We start from the raw sequence: 21,658 nt of genomic DNA on the forward strand, positions 1-21,658 counted from the left end.
TCTCTCTTTGAAGCCACACACCTCAGTCTGCCTCCTGCATGCCTCCACTGTCCCCCAAGCCACTGTCCTTTTGCTGGAACCTAAGGTGAGTGCCTCTGAGCGAGTCTGTGTGTGGGTCATTTAAGAGGACACCTGGGTTTCCTGCCACCTTCTGTCCTACCTGAATAGTCGGAATCCCCACTGTTTTTCACAGCTACATGTTATGGGAGCTCCTTTTCCTGAAACCAGTACTCTGGGCTGGGGAGGCTGGCGTGAAGCTGGGGTCTATTGTCTCCTCTGGGGGGAATGTTTGTGGCCGAGATACCCCTCCCAGTTCTCAACTGCCAAAGGGAGGTTTGGGACCCATTCTGCATTTCTGCCTCTCCGACTAGTCCTGTCGTGGCTTCTTCTTTATATCCTTAGTTATAAAACCTCTGTTCAGCCAGACTTCAGATGGTTCTTCAGGTTGGTTGTTCTATAATTTAGTTGTAATTTTAATGTGTTCCCGGAAGGGAGCAATCACAGTGTTTATGTACTCTGCCATCTTAGATCTCCTCAGAAGTTTGTTTCTTAAGTACGCAAGAACAAAACTAACAAGAATGTTATTTAAAAGAGCAAGAAGTCTTCTTAGCCCAAACGACTGTGCCTCAGGAATGACTACAGAGGGCCAAGCTTTGTAAAGCAATGTGTTACCTCTCTGAGACCTGCTCTATATTTCAGCTTTTTTATTTGTTTCAAATTCTGCATAGCCAAACTAGTTTCTGGGAATTTTTAATGATTTTTAGCAAACCTCCTTTAAAACATAATAGCACTCTATAATCCTAATGCTACTAGTTTCCTTAGCAAAGACTCAGGGCTTGTCTTTCCCTATTTGTTCATTTGCCATTTCTGCCTTTATTTTTCCATACCAGTGAACAGAAATCTATTCCCATGTGTAACTTAGGAAGAAAGGTAAACACAGTTTATGTCAGTGGGGATCTCGTTACTGAGCTCACATGGTCGGTCTCAAGTGGCTAACAGTGAGAAATGGTGATGTAACCCAAGTATCTCCTCTGCCGACATCCATGCTGAGCTGGAATTTAAAGTCTTTGGACTAACACTGAGTGAAGAACTAACTTATTCCTTGTGGAGAGATAACTCCAAATGACCCCTAATGATGGCAGAAGCTAAAATGTCATAGCTCAAGTCATAGCCACAAAACACCCAAAGACAGTTATTGAGTAGAATTTTGTCTTTTGTAGAAGAATCATACAAATTAAACCCCTCAAATTTGAATTAATAAATGATATAAAGACTAAGAGAATACTTAATTTTTCAAACTTAAAAAAATGTGGATTATAAACTCAACTTCAGGTTGTTCCCTTTCTTCTCAGGTGGATAGGATAAGCAATGACTTAACAGTAACCATTTATGCTTCTCAGCACCAGTTGGTACAATGGATTTACTGAGAAAAATCTACCAAGTTGCAACTACAAGCTTTCTATTATAACAAATTCTGGATGATTCATGGTTTCTTTTAATATGCCCATTTGGCTCCAGGTCTCTACTTAGCAGGGGCACATTTGTTTAACAGGGAATAATAGATTATCAGAACAAGCTAGGAAAAAAAAATCTTAGACTATAGAGATTAATGTAGCATAAAGAATTTACAGGTAATTTTCTTTCTTTCTTTTGCCATCCATGGACAAGAGCCAAAAATTATCCTACACAGGACATTAAAAGTAAAAGGTACGAAGTAGTAAACTTGATTTTTTACTTTGGCTTCTTAGAGGATCTTCATCAGTTTATATTAACAACTTTTAAACCTGCCAATTTCATCTTTAACATCGGGTATTTTGAATAGTAGATTGTTTTTCTTTTTAATGAGAACACAAGTCCTATTTCCAAATTCATATGAAACTATTCAGACTAAACTAAGGGACCTAAAATTTGAGAGTATTTCTAAAGAGATGATATAGGGATATTCAGAGGGCCAAGTTTCATTATAATACTTTGTTTCCTTAATAAGGAGGAACCTGGAATCACAACGGAATAATTAAATGACTGAGGTTTTTTTTCTCATAATCATATTATATCTCCTAACGCTATCCTCTAATCTTCCCTTTGGACTACATTACCTACTTATATGGAACTTTGAGGTTTGTTTTGTTTTGGCAATGATCAGAAGGTGAGATGATCATTTTACAGGAGAGAACTTTGGATTCCTCTACTAGTGGTTTCTTCAAATTGCTGGTCTCCATTCGTTAGTGGTTCATTGTATCCATTTAGTGAGTTGCCATCAGAATTTTTTTTTTAAAAACATTGAAAATAGTATTGGCTATAGTGAGTGTAAATGTTGAAACCTTGTTTCCATATGTATAGATGCATGCAGAATCAAAATTACTTTCCAGTTTGAAACCTTTAGCACTAGTGGGCTATAGTCAGCGGAAAGGATTAGGGGTAGGTGATAAGGCAAGGATGAGTAAATGCAGGGTTGGATCCTGTCTCTATTTAAATTCTAATATTTTGTTCATCATGGATTTCTTTGGATAGTTTTGAGTTTTAAAAGTGCTCTGCATTAAAATACAATTGATTTTTGATTACTGTGCTTTTTGATGTCCCCTTAAATTTTGTGCCTCCAATGAGTGCCTCCCTTGCCTCTCTCTCCCCAGTCTTGCCCCTGACTGTCAGAGTGCTTTCTAGAAGGGCATGGAGAGGGCGGGTGAGCCTGGGACATCGCAAAGACGAGACACACATGGGGATGAGAAACCAACAATGTGTGTGGTGTCTGCTCCTTACTCTATGAGGCAGGAGGTGAAAGTCAGCTAAGAGTGAGGAAGATAGGCCTTGGGAGAGGCGGGGAAGACAGCATGGCTGGTGAGGAGAGTAGGAGAGAAAGAAGGCCCCAAACAAGTAAAGGACGGTCACATAGCACAGAGCGCCTGCCAAGGCGAGATATGGCCGTCTGCAGTGATGCGTTACAGCCAGCCTGGTGCATTACGGTTACGCTTCTCCAGCAGGCCCTCAGGTACAGGAGCAGAGAAGGCAGGGTGACCCGAGGACTGGGGTTGCTGGGATGGAAAGACAGGAACCAGGGAGAGGAGGGCAAAGGTGCCAGGTGATTTCTCACCTGAGACAGGGAGGTGGGTAAGAAGGAAAGTCTTACTGAGTGGAGCTTGCTGAGTGGGGTGGGGGGCTTCGGGGCAGGCAGGTGGGCAGAGGATTCTAGATGAATGTTTAGAGGTTGTGGTTGAAGGGTGAGTCCCAGAGAGTGTGTGTAGAATTCAGAATTTCAGAGGAAATGCACTTCTAAGTGAAGCCAAATAAAGGACTTTCTTGCTGATAAGTTGTCCTGTGTGGGGGGAGAGGAGGAGGTAATATGAACACAATGGTATATACATCATAAAATAAGGGTTCATTAAACTCCTGAGTGTTGTGTGTCTACTAAATAAGATGTAGAAGTATAGTGTCCCTAAGATTAGATGTTGTTAATGTATTACAAAAATGGCCAGAAACAGGGGACAAGAAAAAAATGGATGGACAGAAAAATGTGTGCATTTTTAATTTCAAACCCACTGGCTTTAGTTAACAGCACTCAGCCCCAGGTCTCAGATTCACTATTGCTTCTCCCCCTGGAAGATGCCTTCCCCAGCCTCCACCCAGCTCCCAAATGGGGCTGGTCCATGCTCAGAGCCTCCTGTGCTCCCAGCACAGCTGTCACTACGGGTCCTACATCTGTCTTCCCACCCAGAGCTCAGTGACACGGCCTTGCCTGTCCTGCCTCCTGACTCTCTCTCTACCCAGGTGTTACCCCATCTTCATTTCCTGATGAACTCGCCTTTTAAAATAGTTCCTTTTCTCTCTGACTTCTCCCTATTCTCCTTCCTGGAGTCTAGTTTCCTCCAGGCCTCTCTGCTCACCTCTCCCCGGAAAGCTCAAATTCATAGCAGCCATCTTCTTCACGCTCAGTGCCCTCTGTCTTCGGTCCTGTCTCCCTCCAGTCTCATTACCTGCTGGACTTTACCTGTTGTGTCTCCAACACCTCACACTCAATGCAGATCTAAAACCAAACATGCTCTCCCCTCACCGTAACTCAGGAAACCAGTTTTTGTTTTCCTTGAAACGGTCTTTATCTCTTCCTTTCCTCCCCACTTCCACCACCCAGGCTGGGCCCTCCTCACCTTATCCTGCTTCAACATGAGGCCCTGACAGAACCCGTGTCCTCATCTGCAGACACCTTGCATCCACCCCGCATGCCACTGCCAGATTAATCCCTTTTGCAGAAAGCTCAATACGTACTGACAAGGGAGTTATCATTAAAAACAAAAACACAAACTTCTGTGACTTCCTGCTGCCCTTGGCACTCCCCGGCTCCTCAGCCTTATTTTCAAGGTTCTCTGTAAGCTCCAACCTCACTGCTTTCTAATTCAGGCCTGTTTCTCTAATATTGGCCACGTTGCCATTCTTTCCTTGCTTGCCTGAAACAAGTGGTTTCTCTTCCTGCAACCACCCAAATCCTACTCATCCTCGGGTCCCCCTGATCCTCTGTCACTGATGTCTACTCCTAGGGTCAGTGTGCCTGCAGCTGGCATTGCCCAAACTAGCACTGACACACCATCTGTACCTTACTGTGACGTGCCGACTGGCGTCCATGGGAACTGTGCTTTCACGTGGGCACCACGTGTCTTGTCTCAGCTGGATTGTAGGGGGACTTTCACATTGGAGACTAGAAAACACCACTTCATGACTCCCACCATGCCAGCACAAGTATTTCCACAGCAAATACTCACATGCTTGTAGGATTGATTGAAACACTGGACACTGAGGTTGTTTAACTTGGACTTGAAGTGCAGACCTCACCATCTTGCTTGACACTTCAAAATTTATAGCGGGTTTTGCATATTTTAGGAGCACAAAAGTAGACTCAGCAAAGAGATGAGTTGACAGCATGGGTGAAGTAGAAAAAAATCAGGGCCGTTTCAGTAAACGTGTAGCCTCTAGGTGTACTAGAGGCTACAACTCATTTTTTCCACGAAAGTGTAAAGAGCTCCCTTGGGAAGAAATATTGTTGAGTGAGGAGCACATTCCCAATCTGAGGAGTATTTGGGGTGAGGTCTGCCACCTTCTTTTCTGATGCTCCTACTTCTACGTATTCTTCTGACGACTTCTATCTATTAGGAAAGAGAATACAAAGGATATCTGTTCCTTCTTCTCAATTCAAGTAGAAACAACCCCAAGTTATAGTCCAAATATTTGCACATTTTCTTTTAAGTAGTTTTTTGTCCTGTTCTCTCCTACAGTTTTTTCTGTTTCCTATTTTCAGCAGCCTCTGAGTCATCTGTAATTTTATATCCCCTCATTAACAATACATTGATATTTGCCCTAATTTGCAGATGAAGTCACCAAATCAGAGTGCAGCGAGGGGTGCCTGAGGTTTGGTGCCTGGCCCCCAACAGGGGTAGCCCTGGAGTTTCCAGCTTGTTGATTGGTCACTGGACCGAGCTGTGGGCACACAAAAGAAGCTGCACCCACTGCATTCTGTTGTGGACGGTTGCTGAGCTCTGCGTGCATTGTTAGGATTGCTTTGTTCCCTGGAAGGCCCAGCATTTTCTTTCTCCAGTTGGGGCAGGCCTGTGGGCTTCTGCCCAGTCCCCTCCCCTGCACTTTAAATACTGAAGATAGAAGATGTGCTTTGGAGAAGCTGTAAGACTGTGACAACCAGAAGAGTGGGTGTCCATTTCATGTGCATGGTCTCCAGTTGCAAAGCCAGAGTTAGTGACAACGTTGTTTAGCTGTAATTAATGAACTTAGATCTAGGAGGAGGAGCTTTTGCTTTTGGCTGGGATAGGCTGCCTCTCACAGCTATGTTCAATTTGGGGAGTTCAGGTGTTATTTTGTTATAAAAGCTGGGTGCTAAAAAAGAGTAGTGTACCTTTCCTAAATCGTCCCCTCATCAGATCATTACTCCCTGTGGAGTTTTGTTATGATTTATATAAACTGTGGGTAAATAATTCAAGCTACTGTGGGTGGAAAAATCTTGTTTCAGAGCTTTACAGTCTGTACTGAACCCTAAGCAGTGTAGGTTGTTGGCTTCATGATAGGTTCTTGGTCATTTTCAGAAAACTTTTGACTCTTCGAGATCCGTTGGGAACAGTTGAAGAAATACAGGAAAATAGGTAAATATTTTCCTATATTTACCTTATGGTGTGGGGGGATAAAATGAATGTTATGGGCCGGCTGCTAAGTTGTAGTAGCAATCTTAGCAGCAGCAACACACCAACCGAATGAGTAATGGACCCCATTCATTGGAGAGATACAAGAGCCTCTGTGAGTCAAGGGCGCATGTGGGAGCTGAGGAGGTATACTTGTGGGCTGATTATCCAGCAAGAAGCTCAGGCTTGTTAAATGACTATGCATTCATGCCAAGCGGGCTGGCACTGGCACATGCTGAGCACAGCTGCTCAGAAATGGGAAGCTAGCTTTGCCTGTGGCTCCAAAGGTTACTCTCCTCTTTGCTTCCTTCCCAAAGTCTGTTGGAATAGAAACTAAAGGTTAGTTTCAATTGAGAATTTTCTTAAAATTCTCAGAACACTCACGCTGTCTTCACATCTGCCAATAAGAGTTCTCTGTTGCTGTTAAGCCTCCATTTCCTTCAATGTCTGATGCAGTAGGCAGAAGAGGCTTTCGCCTTCAGAGGTGGGCCGTTCTCGAAAGAGCACCATTAGGGCTGAGAGGAAGTGCTCCCCCTCCCCCAACCAATGAAAGTGGTTTTGCAAAGTTTAGGCAGATGCCAGCATCAGAAACTGATGTTTGCTGCTGTCTTTCTTACCCTACTGAGAGCATCTGGTCCATGACCAGCCAAAACGATGGGGGGAATTGACTGATAATTGGTCTCTCCCTAACAGAAGTATTTCTCACCTTTTTGATGATTTTATATTATAACCCTGAAGGTACTACTTTCAGTACATTCTGCCAGTCTCTATTCTCTTCTTTTGTTTTCTTTTTTAACACTGGTAGTGACTTCCTAACTGGAGCTAGGTGTTTTAAAACCTATGCTGTAGGGGATAAGATAGTCCCTGTGCAAAGTTTCAGTGGGGCTTGGCTCTGAGCTCTGGTCCTCCTTGGACTTTTTATATGCCTGGCCTTTGCAGTTATTGCCCTAATGTGGCGTAATCATGGGGGGATGGGAAATACAAGGTCTGACAATTAAGTTCACGAACTCATCCTAGAAAAAGTGCTACATACCTCATTGTTCAACATCACTATGGTCACCTTTGAAGTACTCCCCTTGGCAAGTTATGCACCGACGCCAGCGCCTATTCCACCCTTCAAAGCAATTTTGGAACTCTTTTTCTGGAATTGCCATCAGAGCTGTCGTCATATTATCCTTAATGTCCTGAATTTCATCAAAATGTCTTCCTTTCAATATTTCCTTTATCTTCGGGTAAAGAAAGAAGTCATTGGGGGCCAGATCAGGTGAGTAGGGAGGGTGTTCCAATACAGTTATTTGTTTACTGGCTAAAAAACTCCCCCACAGACAGTTCCCTGTGAGCTGGTGCATTGTCGTGATGCAAGAGCCATGAATTGTAGGGGAAAAGTTCAGGTCGTCTAACTTTTTCATGCAGCCTTTCAACACTTTCAAATAGTAAACTTGGTTAACTGTTTGTTCAGTTGGTACAAATTCATAATGAATAATCCCTTTGATATCAAAAAAGGTTAGCAACATCAGCAACAAGTTTGCGAACTTCATTGTCAGACCTGGTATGGTTGGATGCAAAAGACCTGAAGTAGGGAAGAAAGCCCCACAGCCAAGGTTAGGAGGATACTACAGGATGTTCTCAGTGTGTGCAGTGGTTTCATATCAGGTGCAAAGGGTGGGGGACGTGAGGATTGGGTCTTTGGGCACAGAAGCAGAGCCTTTGCCCTGGGGCTTGTGATGTGGGCTTGGCTATGCAGCCAACCCAGACCATGTACAGCTTGCATTGTCCTTTTCCTGTCAATCTGTTGAAAGCCCAGGATACTGATGTGTTAACCCTGAGAGGAGAGCCTACTTCTCCAGGCAAAAGGATGTGTTTTACTTGTGGTAGGCACTAGGGACAGAATCCTTGAGGGAGGAAGGTGCTATCTAGTCTCCTAGTGGTGGAAGAAAAGGGAGGACATGTGACTGGCTGGGCACCCTGACCCCCAGTTCTTTCTAAGATGACCGGCTGTTTGAGTGAAAGGCGGCCCCAGCATGATGCTTTGCACCAACATTCAGAGGATGCCTACTAGGTGTCAGGCGCTAACCTGGATGCTGAGGGTAGGCTCTCTACAACATCGTGCCTTTCATCAAGGAGTTCACATTAGTGTAATTAGGGGCGGCAATTAAATAAAAAGTCTCAGTACAGGAAGATAGGTGTGAGAAGGTGATGTCTAATACAGATCAGAAACATCATTGGTAGCGGGGTGGTGGCCCCAATTCAGCCTTCCCAGAGACGGATGTAGAACTCAGTCAGGGTTAGTACACTTCTTATTAGCAAGGGGGCTTGCCAGGCCACAGGACTGCTGGTACAAAAGCTGGCGTGTATGGAACAGTCAGTGTGGTTTAGCTTGCAGCCAACAATTTGGTATTGTCCATGCTTGGAAAGCGTCTGAAGAGGTTTAAAGAACTTAGGTAGTCTCATAGTTAAGTCTGAGTTTTAGAAAGGTCGCTTTGATTGGAGAGTTAGAGGGGTAGGCCAGGGATCATTTAGTCTGCTGCCCTGACCCGAGAGGTGATGATGACATGAAGGGGTGAAGAGAGATTTCAAAGAAGCAATTCCCAGGATTAAATAACTGGATATAAAATGGAGGAAAAGGAAGACTACTTTCAGATTTCTGACATGGATGCATAAAGTGCAGGCAGACGTAAATAAGGAAAAAAAGGAAACAGCAGGTTTTAGGGGAGAAAACCGTAGAATGGGTTAGAAATGGCAGTTGCGTACCCCCGTGTGTCAGTAATTATCTACTTCTATCTATATATCTATGTATATGCCCATTTAATTTGCACAAAGACTTTGAGTTAAACGGTGTTATTCCAGTGTTTCAGATTTATGGGTTAGATGAATGATACAGTACAATAAACAGTAGGTGACTAAGCCCGCATGGTGTTCAAATTGCCAGTCTACAAGCACGGTGTCTTTTGGTTATAATCTTACAGCTTCACAGGTTTGAACATGTTAAATTTGAGGTGCCTGTTGAGTTTCCAAATGAAAAAGTACAAAAAGAACGTGATTGTATAGATTTGGGTCTCACAAAGTCACTTTGATTAGAGAGAATTTGGACTATGCTTTTGAGAAACGTTTCTCAACCCCTTGATTAGAAAAAAAAAGTCTTACTCTAATTCCTGGTTTGCCTGGGGTAAGCTTTAGTGTTTTGTTTTGTTTTTATACTATTAGGAAGTTTCTTTTCATCATTCATCTATTTCACCTTGAACTATTTATTGGGTTGTCGGAAAAGTCATGATGCATTTTTGCAACGAAAAACAGGAAAAATATGTCATGACTTTTCTGACAACCCAATATATAGCTCCTTTCATGCTGGCTATATTTCAAAATAATATATTCATGGATATATCCATTTGAGAGATTTGAATTTTAAGTATATGATAGCCATTTTAGAGGACTTTTTCGGTTTGGTTTTTTTAAGGTTGAGAAGAGAAAAAGGTCTGTTTTCTGACTATGAAGACAATGGACAATGTTTCTTTCCCGTTCCCTCTACTCTCCTAAAGGAAACAGCTCTGTGCCTCTACTAAGTACTCGCTTCCTCATCACCTCTTGTCCAGATCAGTCTGGTTACATGTACTTTTTCAGGAACTAAGAGTAGTTTGCTTTTTTTGGTAACTCATTAACCCATGCATTTGTCATCTTCTCTCGTCCTCACTTTATTAGGTCACACTTAACTTTCAAAAGGAAGTACATGGGATAGCTGCCTGAGGCCAGTCACCGACCTTAATGAAGGATGCCCGTGTGGAAACATTGTGATGTGCCAGTGTCCACATTCTACAGCGTCTTCCGTTCTTTGTGATCTTCATACAAATGGTATTAAAGGAAAATATTTTGTGAAGTAGGAAGCTCCTTGCACATTTTTAATGACCAACCTACGTTAAGATGGACATCTGTTCTACAGAAGACCAAGTTCTATGGTCTCAAAGAAGCAAATGCCCTTTTCACACTGATCCTCAATAAAAAAACAATGCACATCAGAATGTTCGTGAGTGGCAGAATAAAAAAACGTCAGTTTGTTCAGTTATTTGCTACTTGCTTTATTCTAAGCCTCATGTTTTTTTTGGAACCATTTGATAATCACATTGTGAGCTATATGAAGTCCTACTCTTACAGATACTTCATAAATAGCTACGACTTTGTGAATGAGAGCCTGTCTGTGAAGCGCAGCAAGCATGGAGCCCCTCGCTACCAATACTTGATTAACCACGAGGAGAAATGTCAAGCCCAGCACGTCCTCCTCTTACTGTTTATAAAGACGGCTCCCGAAAACTACCATCGACGGTCTGCAATTAGGAGAACATGGGGCAATGAGGAGTATGTGTGGTCTCAACTTAATGCCAACATCAAAACTCTGTTTGCCTTAGGAACACCCTCTAATCCACTGAGGAAAGAAGAACTGCAAAGGGAACTGGTTTGGGAAGACCAAATGTACAATGATATAATTCAGCAAGACTTTGCTGATTCTTTCTATAATCTTACTCTTAAATTACTTCTGCAGTTCAGTTGGGCAAATACCTTTTGTCCACATGCCAAATTCCTTATGACTGCAGATGATGACATATTTATTCACATGCCAAACCTTATTGGATACCTTCAAAGTTTAGAACAAATTGGTGTTCAAGACTTTTGGATTGGTCGTGTTCATCGTGGTGCCCCACCTGTCAGAGACAAACGCAGCAAATACTATGTCTCCTATGAAATGTACCAGTGGCCAGCTTACCCTGACTATACTGCTGGAGCTGCATATGTGATCTCCAGCGATGTAGCTGCCAAAGTCTACGAGGCCTCACAGACACTTAACTCTAGTCTTTACATAGACGATGTGTTCATGGGCCTCTGTGCCAATAAAATGGGGATAGTACCACAATACCACGTGTTTTTCTCTGGGGAAGGTAAAACTCCTTATCACCCCTGCATTTATGATAAAATGATGACATCTCATGGACATGTACAAGACCTTCAGGACCTATGGGAGGATGCCACAGACCCTAAAGTAAAGACAATTTCAAAAGGTTTTTTTGGCCAAATGTATTGTAGGATAATTAAAATAGTTCTCCTTTGCAAATTGACCTATGTGGACACGTATCCTTGTAGGGCTGCCTTTGTCTAATAGTACTTGAATATTATATGTTCTTACTGTCACTGAGCCAAACCTGGATTAAAAAAAACAAAAACCCTTTAAATGTTTGTCTACACCCTAAGTGAAATGACTATGAAAAACAAAGAAATATTTTGAAAGCCTATTCTCTCAGAATGTTTCTTTGATTCTAGAAGCTATTTATTCAATATCTACTTCATTGCCTAAACCCATTTCAAGGAATTTGTACTTAGAAAAGGTTTATGAAAACCAAGCTAAAGGGAAATTCAAATTCTCAATGCCACATGTATGTTTGAGGTATAGAGACGTTATTAAGGAGCCTTGGTATTAGAATAACTGCTTTTGGGAAATACCAAGTGGCTGTAGATAGAGTACAGCATTTCAAAGAAATGAATATATTGTTAGATTAGGTATACAAGTTAAATTTTTATTAAAGAGCACTTGATGGAAATTCTGGGGGTAAGGGAAGGTTGGCATAGAAAAAATATGAATCTGATAAAAGTCCATGTTCTTTAGAGGAGATTTAGGGAAATGTACAGCAAGTCCTCAAATAACCTGATTTTGTTAAGCATCATTTTGTTACAATGTTGATAAAATGCATAGGAACTTAACTTTTGTTTATGTCAATTAGCCTATTATAATATTGTTTCATTATACATTATTTCACACAGTTCCAACAAGCTAACAACAATGTTAAGTGCGGATTTACTGTACACAATTTCTTTATAAACAGCCAAATCATTTATTGCCGCAACCATATAGTTATTTTACCAAGATAGTGTTGAGGTCATTTAAAACATATTTATCTTTTTTTTCAAAGTTTAATGTAAAATTTGAGAAATCATTAGCTCTGCCCTAATTGGTACTTTATATGGTTTTTTGTTTGTTTTTTGATTATTAGAAAATGACAAAACTTGGGCAGTTTGTTACTCGTAGGGTCGTTCTGTAGGGAGAAATCATTGTTTGTTCAAATAAGCTTATTTTAATTCAATGAATTTTTCAACTGGTTTTTAAATATCAATATCAGTCTGTTTTTAAGGTAGTTATTTGATTGTAGTTTGCATAGAGGGATGTAATTATGGAGAAGACTTCAAAAGGAAAGATAGAATATTAAAAGCACCTTTTCTCCATAATTGATAAAATAAAATTCTTAGTGTCTAAATTATTGTAATGATTACTAAAATTAACCCACCCCTCCCCAATAAGGTCTCATAAACCATAGTACTTTGTTCCAAGTTCAGTTTTAAAATTGAGAGTATTAACCATCACATCAAAGCTATAGTATCTTTAAAAATGTATTCTTTAATCAAAATAACTATCAGAGGTATTGTCAACTTTTAAATATTTCAAATATGAAGGCAGAATGAAAGACAGAAAAGTTGCCAGAATGAGATATAAAGCATTTGTAAAGCCACGTGTTCCTTGTAATCAAAGAGGTGGCTAGGATCTAATAGCGTAAGTTACATTTATTTTACAAAGCAGGATAGAAATGTGGCTAAAATGCAAACAACCTCTCCTCAAGATAGGAAGTACTAGGTGATGTCTATTACAGGGATATATAAAGGCCAAAATAATGACTTCAACAAAAGCAGTTGAACTGATTACAGAACCTTTGTCTGCAGAGGCACCTATTAGGAAAAACTAAGATGTTTTATTTAATTAGATGATGTTTCAAACATGCAAAACAAAACAGAGCTCAAAAAGAATCCTTAGTCAACACTACTGGATGATGACATATAATTTTTTTGCAGGTAGCTTTTTAATGTTTACAGAAATGTTTTGTTATTTTTTTCTATTTTGGAAATTGAGGCTTGTTTACATTGATTGCTCAGATAATTTAGAATTTTTTAACTAATGTCAAAACTAGTGTCAACCATTCTAGTTTATAATTACTTTCAGAGTAAGTTCCGGGTTTTTAGATCATTACAATCTAAATTTTCTGACCAATTAAAAAAACTAGAGAACAAAATCACATTTTGACAAAGTAGATTCATAATTAATTTTTATTAGTTGATTCTTTAATAGCCGTTTGCCTTCTGGCCATACCTACCCTGTGTGTCTATACTTGTAACTGTTTAAATTCACTATTAGTTGAAAACATCAGTGTCACTCTGGCCATCAAAATGATCTTGTTTACAGCAATACTTTTATGAAAATTATTTATTTGCGAAAGTGCTCCCCTCAACTGTGTTCGTCTTTTTATTTTTACTTAGAATAGAATGGTCAGATTTAAATTTAAAGGAAAGATGAAGGCACTTCCTTTTTAAATAAGGAAATTGCTAGATGCTTCCTTCATCAGACTTAAAGTACTGGGAAGAATATTTGTAAATACAGTAAAAGGATTTCAACCTTTTAAAAAGGAAGGAAAAAACCTTTTTGGTGCTCCAATGTAGGACTGTCTTAAGAATTGAAAACAAGGGGAAAATAAACTATCAGCCTGGATGGTCACTTGAGTAGAAGACGGTTGTACTCAGTGTTATTGCTAAAACCTTTTTACCTCTTGGTTGGTTTGCATCTTTTTTTCCATATTATTAATTTTATACCAAAATGTTAAGTATTTATATTATTTGAATTTTGCTCTTATATGGCAAAATAATTAGTGGTTTTTAAAAAAATAAATCTGTGTTTTCCAATAAACAACATGAAACTTGTTGGCAGATGTGTATTTTCACGAGGGTTTTTAAACGCCTGTGTGAACATCATTTGTTTATATAATCCACTTGTTCTGTTTAATGTCAGAGAGGCCTGCAATACACAGTCTTAATCCTACGAGTATTGCTGTTGTGACTTGCTCCTTTGCCCAGTATAGAAGATGTGTTCTCTGCATTACGAGCCACCTAAAATGCCTCTTTTGTTTGTTAAATGACTTAGGCCGGAACGTCTAAGTAAGGGAGTTCTCCTAATGGATGGTTCGGGAAGGGATGAAATAAGAACCTGGAGCCATAGTGCCTTAAGACACCATTTGAAAAGGTCATAGTGTCCTTTTACTTGGTATCATTAGCTGTCTGAAAATAGATTCAAACTTAGCTGTCTCTTAATGTCAGGAATGTTCTTAGGCTCACTTTGGAGTGTTTGGTGCTAGTATACAAGGATTTCTACATAGTATGTTCCCATCTGCTCTTCACCAGATTCCTGCTTACTTCTTAGAATGGTAGATGGTGTCATTCAATCAATATATATCATTTAAAACTTGGAAGCAGCTCAGTAATTTGGTTGTAGTAGAACATTTTATTTGCAGGGCATAGTTGGGGTATCTGTGGTTGGGACTGAAATGATGAACAAGTGGAAGAATTCGTTAACCTGACCTATTCTGGGACTTGAGTTGAACACCATAGCTGCAAAGAAAATCAGAACAGAGAACTTTTGATATGTGGGGCTATTTAAGCTGCTGGAGTAAGGAAAGAAATGTCAGGTGTCTCCCTGACTCTGTTTCCCTATAGTCACTGCATGGTGCATTGAGACAAGCCTCAATCACAGCTTGCTTTACGATAATCCTTTGCTCCAGACCTCAAAGGCTCCTGACTGCCTCCAGCATCAAATCTAATCTTTCCTACTTGCTTTTCAAGGCCTTTTGTAATCTTCCTTTCCTTCCTCATTCCCTGTAGCTTTATTTTTCCTACTGCCACTGTTATCCAACACAAATCTCATTCATGACCATACCTGTGTTAGTTTGTTTCCCTTGCAGGAACACCATTTCTCCAGTACCTGGTGAAATTGTGGAAATACAACCCTAACTGCTCTTCCATTAAGCATCTCCTGCCCACCCTCCAAAATATACTTAATCACCTATATTATTGTGCTACCTACGAATTGTTTCATGTGGTTTTTCCTAACTAAAATATAAGTTCTGAAGGTAGGGACTGTGCACAGTACTCTCACATAGTGCTTAAAAATCATTACTTCAAATATAATAATGTTATTCTGGCAAGCCATCCAAATATGAAAAGAGGTTAATTATTCAGAGCCCTAAAGGACACTGTCTGATATAACATTTTACCTAAACTACTTAAAAGTTTATAATTATTTGACAAAGTCTGAATGCTTACTGTATGCCAAGCATATTGTATCTATCAACTCGAGCCCCGACAAATTTGTATTAGTTTTGCACAAAACCTCAAATCTATAAAATCAAAAGTGAATAAGGAAATATAAATTAAACTGTTACAGCAAAGATTAGTGATTTTAAGGTATTCAAAGCTAGTGGTAAAATGAAAACAGTCATCTTATAGATTCTCCTATCCCTGCTTAACCCATTAGCTAATTTTGCCTTTTCTCAAACTTATTTTGCAAGAGTCATAAAAGATATTTTTGTTTCATTAAATGCTGTAACTTTAACTTTATATTTTCTCATTAGAAGTATGATTTTAATGGTCTGTAAATTAATACAATAACCCATCAACTAACTTAAAGAACCCACTTAACTAAGACTTTTTAAAAAGACATAATTCTCAAAGTAAAATTACAATTATAAAAGTAGGTATGGATTCGGCCGAGTGGCTCAGTTGGTTAAGAGCTCGCTCAAGAGTTTGAGCTCTGAGAAACAGCAGTTCGATTCCTGGCCTGAGCTGAGCAGCCACTGAGCTGCCAACAGGTGGCAGGAGGGCTCAGCTTAAAAAAAAAAAAAAAGTAGGTATGGATTGTAGTAATAGAAAAGTCCTAAAAGATACACAGTCACTCGAGGAAAACAACAGAACACATTGCCAAGCACTTTTTCAGAGACAACCTAACTAAACATATTTTCAAATATCGCTGAATTGGATCATTTCCTATAACTCAAAGATACATTTCAGTCAGTAAGAGCCCCTATGTTTCCTTGAGTACACCTTAAAGTGAAAGAATATAAAGTAGTCTTAATTAAACTAATAGTGGCTTTAATCAAGGAGTAAGTACCTAAAGATGTTTGTTCATTCTACAGGCATTTTCTTTTGGAGACCTACTAAAAACTAAACTTTATGATAGACCCTGGGAATAAAAGCAACTCATAAGACAATAAGTCAAACAATGTGATGAGTGCTAGAACAGAGGTAATGTTAGAGAGTCTAAATACAGAGAAGATTTTTTTAATAAATGAATTTCCCCTTATGCTTTAGGTCTTTGCCACCAAACTGCTAAACATTTACATGCATTGCAAATACCTTCCTGTGGGGCAAAAATAACATTAGGTTTGTATAAATTGTGTCTTTTAGGAACCTATTGCCTTTAAATGTGTTTAAACCAATAATTCAATTAATATCAACAGTAGTTTATTTTCTTGATAATTCATTTTTTTAAAAAAACATTGAGTATCCTTGGAAACTTGGTTTATAGGATGTCATTTTCAGTTCTTGTTACTTTTATGAGATCCATGAGTTTTGTTCTCAGGTATATAAATGAAGGTTAGTAGATAGAATAAATGTGTGATTTTCTCTGGGAAAGACAAGTGATGTGATTTAAAATGGAGGATAGGATACTCTACCCTCCACCCCCTACCACTCCAGAAGGAGGTAAAATGACTTCTACAAAGGAAGCTGCAATCTTACCTGATGGGGGAAAGATTTTCTGGATGGTCTAGCTGCTCCCGCTCAGGGTTCTCCCCATCAAGACTGCTTTCAAGTATTTCTTCATTCTGAAGTAAAAAGTTTTGGTAAGATAGTGTATCTTATTTGTAGGGGAGCTCTAAAACTTTATCTTTCTTTCCTCCATTTTTTTGGTCCGGTATTGTTTTTGTTTTTAATTCTCTAGATGGGCATGATATCCAGTTTTTCATCTCTTTTCTTTCTTGGGTTTTCCCCAATCATGCTGTGGATCTGTTATAGTTGGCCCTTCCGGCTTCCTTTAGGAACATGGAAAACTCATTCTGAAAGCAGGTATCCCTTTTCCTCAATGATGGATCATTAACATTATTCTCTTCCCCTCCCCCCACCATGATTCACAGAAAAGATCCAGAGTTTGAACGATAAGATAAAGAGATCATTTGACAAAATATCTCCTTTTTAAAAATGTATTATTAGTTTCAGGTATACAGAACAATGCAATCGTTATCCTTTACACCCCTCACACAGAAACAACCCCCCCCCCCCAATCTGCTGCCCTCCCACCCCCGATATCATACTTTCTCTCTCTCTCTTTTGGGTAAAAAATCAAGGTCTAGAGAAGTTGCAACCTGCCCAAGGCCAGAAAGAGCTAGAGGCAGAGATGAGATAAGCCCGGAGTCCATTTCACAGGCTGGCAATCACATGTCTGTTCTATCACCCTGACCCCTAAAGCATCTGGGTCCTTAGGAAGTGCGCGAAGTGCAACCAGGGCAGGCTCAGGCCCGCTGGTGGTCGGGAGGCTGCACCACCACCTGCCAGCTCTGCGACCTTGGGCAAGTTCACTGAACCTCTGCCTTGATATCCTCCCCCGAACAGGGACCGCATAGCACTGTCTACTACAGTAAGGCTGTGGCTCTTTCTCAGCACAGTAGGAGGCATTTAATTCTCAAAAAGAGGCAAGGCTCCTACTCAGTTGGCTTTCAAGAAAATATCATTTGAACAAGGAAGTGAATTTGTATAACATTGATCGCAAGGAGAGCATCATAAAAGTATTAACTAAGAATGAACAAGGAGATAATTAGCCAGCATTTGAGTTCTGCCTGCTAGGTTCTGTTTAAATGAGTTATTTTACATTCTCACAAGAGGGAAGATAGATTTAGAAAGGACCGACTTGAGAAAGTATTGTTAGGGAAAAGCTGAATGAGTAAACATAAGGATTCCTTGTAAATGAGAGGTGGAAGCTGAAAGATGAGCTTTCCCCAGACTGGATGAGATGGAACAGATGGGAAGTCTTGCAAAATAGGTGAGACTGACATGCTTCTCAGTCTGTTGGCAGAGGAGGGAGGCCTCTCCCTGGATTAACAGGAAGCAGTCGAGGTAAGCTTTATTACCCACAATGCTAACTGCAGAGACAGCAATTCAAAAATGTTCAGTGGGTGAAAGAAAATTGGGGGTCTTCAATGTTTTTTATGGATGTCTTCCCAAATCTGGCATCAGATCCAGAAGGCAAGCTAACACAGAAGGGAGTATTTGGGACACTAGTTGCTAATTCAGCTCTAAAATACACAGGAAATCTTACATTCCAAGTTCATATATTTTTTTTCTTTTAAAATAGGATGTAATTTCCATAAGAAACTAAATTTTTAGTTTCCTCTATTACATATATTTGACCAGAGACTAGAATATATTTTTCATTTCAGTTAATACAGAAATAAATACTAATCCTTGGGATTCAAACCAATCGAGCTATTTTCACTACACTACCAAAGCTGTTTCTTCCCATTTTCTAGATAATGTTGAACTAATTACTAGTTAATGTTACAATGCATCCCTTTCTAGTTCCTCCTCTGTGGCATTATTGTGCCTGAGACACCTGCTGAACTTTGAGCCCCAGCCTTATTTATCTTTGGATCCCTACCACACAATACAGGGCCTTCATATAGAGTAACCACTGTTATATACAAAACCTCTTCTCATTGCTACTACATATAAAATGAATTGTGCTCTTTCCAACTCTACTGATCTATTGCTAATGTGGTGGGTTGTAGAGTCTCTTATTTCATGACAACCTAGTGATGGAAAAATAACAATGACTCAAGGTGTAGGTACAGACTTTGTTATCTTTTACACTGAGTGTTGACATCCCTGTAATTTATAGACTTTGTCATCTATGAGATGCCCTCATGGGCTTGCTGAAATGCCTGGGCATGGACTTGGCTGTATCAACTCATGTTCCTGTGACCACATGTCAGACAACTGGTGTCAGGTTAGAAGGAGAGTCCTCTGCCAACCAAGGTGGATGGAATATAACACTGGTACCCCTGAGATGTGATGGGAAGGACCCACAACAGATCTGAGGACTGCTGTAATAAAATCCTGCGGTGAGGAATAACTCAGAGATATTATGGGTTCAGCGCCAGACCACACAGTGAAGTATTGAAATAAAGCAAGTCATAATCTTTTTGCTGGGGTGGGAGTGGGGGTCTTGCCTTAAATTTGTAAAAAATGGAACATCTGTGAAGCACAATAAAGTGAGGTATGCCTGTAGAATGTATAACAATGTTTTACTAAGGCTTAGATAAGTTGTGTTCTAGTGCAGTGGCTTTCAAGTTCTGACCACACCCACAAGAAAAATGTTTACATCGTGATACACACACATATTGTGATTTATAATAAGAAACATATACTTGGTCTTTGTCCCGTTTCTAGCACAGAGCTCCTAAAACCCTTGGAGTCTTGTAAATGATAAGAACAATAAAGATGTCTTCATATTCATATGAAACCCCTTTCCACCACAGGTGAGTTTATGTTAATGATGTGACTTTTGGAAAGGACCTAAGGATGGGGGCTGGTTACCAGGGGAACCAACCATGTAATTAGAGGGTTGGAACTTTCAGATCTGGCCTCCCCCCTGCCCCCCAGGAAGGGGAGAGAGGCTGGAGATTGAGTTCAATCACCAGTGGCCAATGGTGTAATCAATCATGTTTATATAATGAAACTCATAAAAACTCCGAAAGAGAGCTTCCAGGTTGCTGAACACGTGTGGCTTGGGGGAAAGTGGCTTGCTCAGACAGCATGGAAATGCCACTCCCCTTCCTACATACCTTGCCCTGTGCATCGCTTCCACCTGGCCATTCCTGAATTATATCCTTTTTATCATAAACTGGTACTCTTGTAAGTAAAATGTTTCTCTGAGTTCTATGAGCTCCTCTAGCAAATTAATCTAATCCAAGGAGGGGGTCCTGGGAATCTCTAGTCTACAGCTGATGGGTCAGAAGCACCAATGACAACCTGGACTTGTGACTGGTGTCTGAGGGGGTGGGGAGAGTTTTATAGGACTGAGCTCTTAACCTGTGGGATCTAATGCTATCTTCAGGTAGATAGTGTCAGAATTGAGTTAATTGCTTGGTAGTGTTGGGGCAAATACACACACACACACACACACACACACACACACTCACAACAGACATACTGTCAACCTAAAAACCTAGGAGGCAATAATTGGGATCAAAGGAATTGAAATTTAGGAAGTACAGATGCAGCCAGAAGCCCAAAAAGTGTCCCCCACCCATTGCAGGAGAGGGGCTTAGGGTTTTTATGGGAAAAGGGAGGAAGATGAGGTAAATTATATAAAAGAAGAGTTTTTTGCTATTAGATAAGGTTAGGCTTGTATTTCATAGAATGGCTTGAGATTTGGTAACCAGACATAAGGCTAGATTTGTGCTTCATTAATTAGGTTTGTTATTGGCAAAGTCCAATTTCATCAGTCCTTACAAACAGGATATTCCCGTACTTACTGACTTCTTGGAATGTTGGCAGTTTGGTCCAGTTCAGAAGATAAAGAAAATAAGAAGTGTAGGGCAGTTCCTCTGAAATGGCTACTCTGGTTCTAATTTAATATGGCTCCACTCATGTCATCTTTCACATACATAAAACTGATATGAGACACTCTATTTTTACTTTTTAATTACAGTTGACATTCAACATTATATTAGTTTCACGTATATAGCATAGCCCTTAGATACACTCTTTTTTAATTATACTATCCCATTGCTTGCCTTCCTCTCTCTCTCTCTCTCTCTCTCTCTCTCTCTCTCTCTCTCTCTCTCTCTCTCTCTCTCTTTCTTTCTTAAGATTGAATTGGGGAAGGGGAACAGCCAAGTTGTTGTCCTTCAATCTTAGTTGTGGAGAGCACAGCTAGCTCAGCTCCAAGTCCAGTTGCCATCCGGTGCCCATCGGCAGCTCGCAGCCGCTCAGCTCAAGGTGCTGTGTTCAGTCTTAGTTGTGGGTGGGCGCAGCCCCCCATCCCATGCGGGAGTCGAACTGGCAACCTTGTTGTTAGGAGCACATGCCCTCACCAGCTGAGCCATCCTGCCACCTGTTGGCAGCTCAGCGGCAGCTCAGCTTGGGCGCAGCTCACTGGCCCACGTGGGAATCAAACCGGCCACCCTGTTGCCCAGAGTTCGTGCTCTTAACCAACTGAGCCACTCGGCCAGCCCTCATTTCTTTATTTTTAAATGCTGGTGAACCCATCAAACTGAGTTCACTATCACCCTTGTCACCTGCAATTTGAAAGCCCCTTGAAGAGTGAAAAGAACACAAACTTAGGTGTGAGAGGCAGAACTGCGTGGGAACCCCTGGCTTCCTTTTTATTTAAAAGTGGCCTTGGGACGATCTCTCTGCACTTTAGTTCTGTATCTATAAAATCAGTCTGATTACATCTACATCAGAGGGCTGTTGTGTTGATAAGAGATTATGTATTAAAATGCTTAACACAAAGAAAAGACTCAATGGCATTTATAGTTGGCTCTTTAATATCTGCTTAGTGGGGATTAAAATGGATA

The 21,658-nt window shown here is 40.3% G+C and overlaps 2 protein-coding genes across 6 annotated transcripts in view; one reads left to right on the top strand and one right to left on the bottom strand.

Moving 5' to 3' along the window:
* Window positions 1-13,958, top strand: part of B3GNT5 (UDP-GlcNAc:betaGal beta-1,3-N-acetylglucosaminyltransferase 5) — a 28,326-nt gene extending 14,368 nt beyond the window's left edge. For 2 of the 5 annotated variants that reach the window (XM_019668255.1, XM_019668265.1), the window contains 2 exons: window positions 6,078-6,134; window positions 9,867-13,958. In XM_019668255.1, the coding sequence (XP_019523800.1) occupies window positions 10,171-11,313 (1,143 nt within the window). In that variant the 5' untranslated portion in view covers window positions 6,078-6,134; window positions 9,867-10,170 and the 3' untranslated portion in view covers window positions 11,314-13,958. Of the gene's footprint in view, window positions 1-5,288; window positions 5,685-6,077; window positions 6,135-9,866 lie in introns of those variants that run through there. The other 3 variants (XM_019668245.1, XM_019668234.1, XM_019668272.1) reach the window with 2 other exon arrangements.
* MCF2L2 (MCF.2 cell line derived transforming sequence-like 2) overlaps window positions 1-21,658 on the bottom strand; it is a 170,510-nt gene that overhangs the window by 79,788 nt on the left and 69,064 nt on the right. The window contains exon 13 of the mRNA XM_019667780.1: window positions 16,821-16,906. Coding sequence (XP_019523325.1) covers window positions 16,821-16,906 — 86 coding nt within the window. The remainder of the gene's footprint in view (window positions 1-16,820; window positions 16,907-21,658) is intronic.

Source organism: Hipposideros armiger, unplaced genomic scaffold (assembly GCF_001890085.2).
Source record: "Hipposideros armiger isolate ML-2016 unplaced genomic scaffold, ASM189008v1 scaffold_14, whole genome shotgun sequence".
Lineage (NCBI taxonomy): Eukaryota > Metazoa > Chordata > Mammalia > Chiroptera > Hipposideridae > Hipposideros > Hipposideros armiger.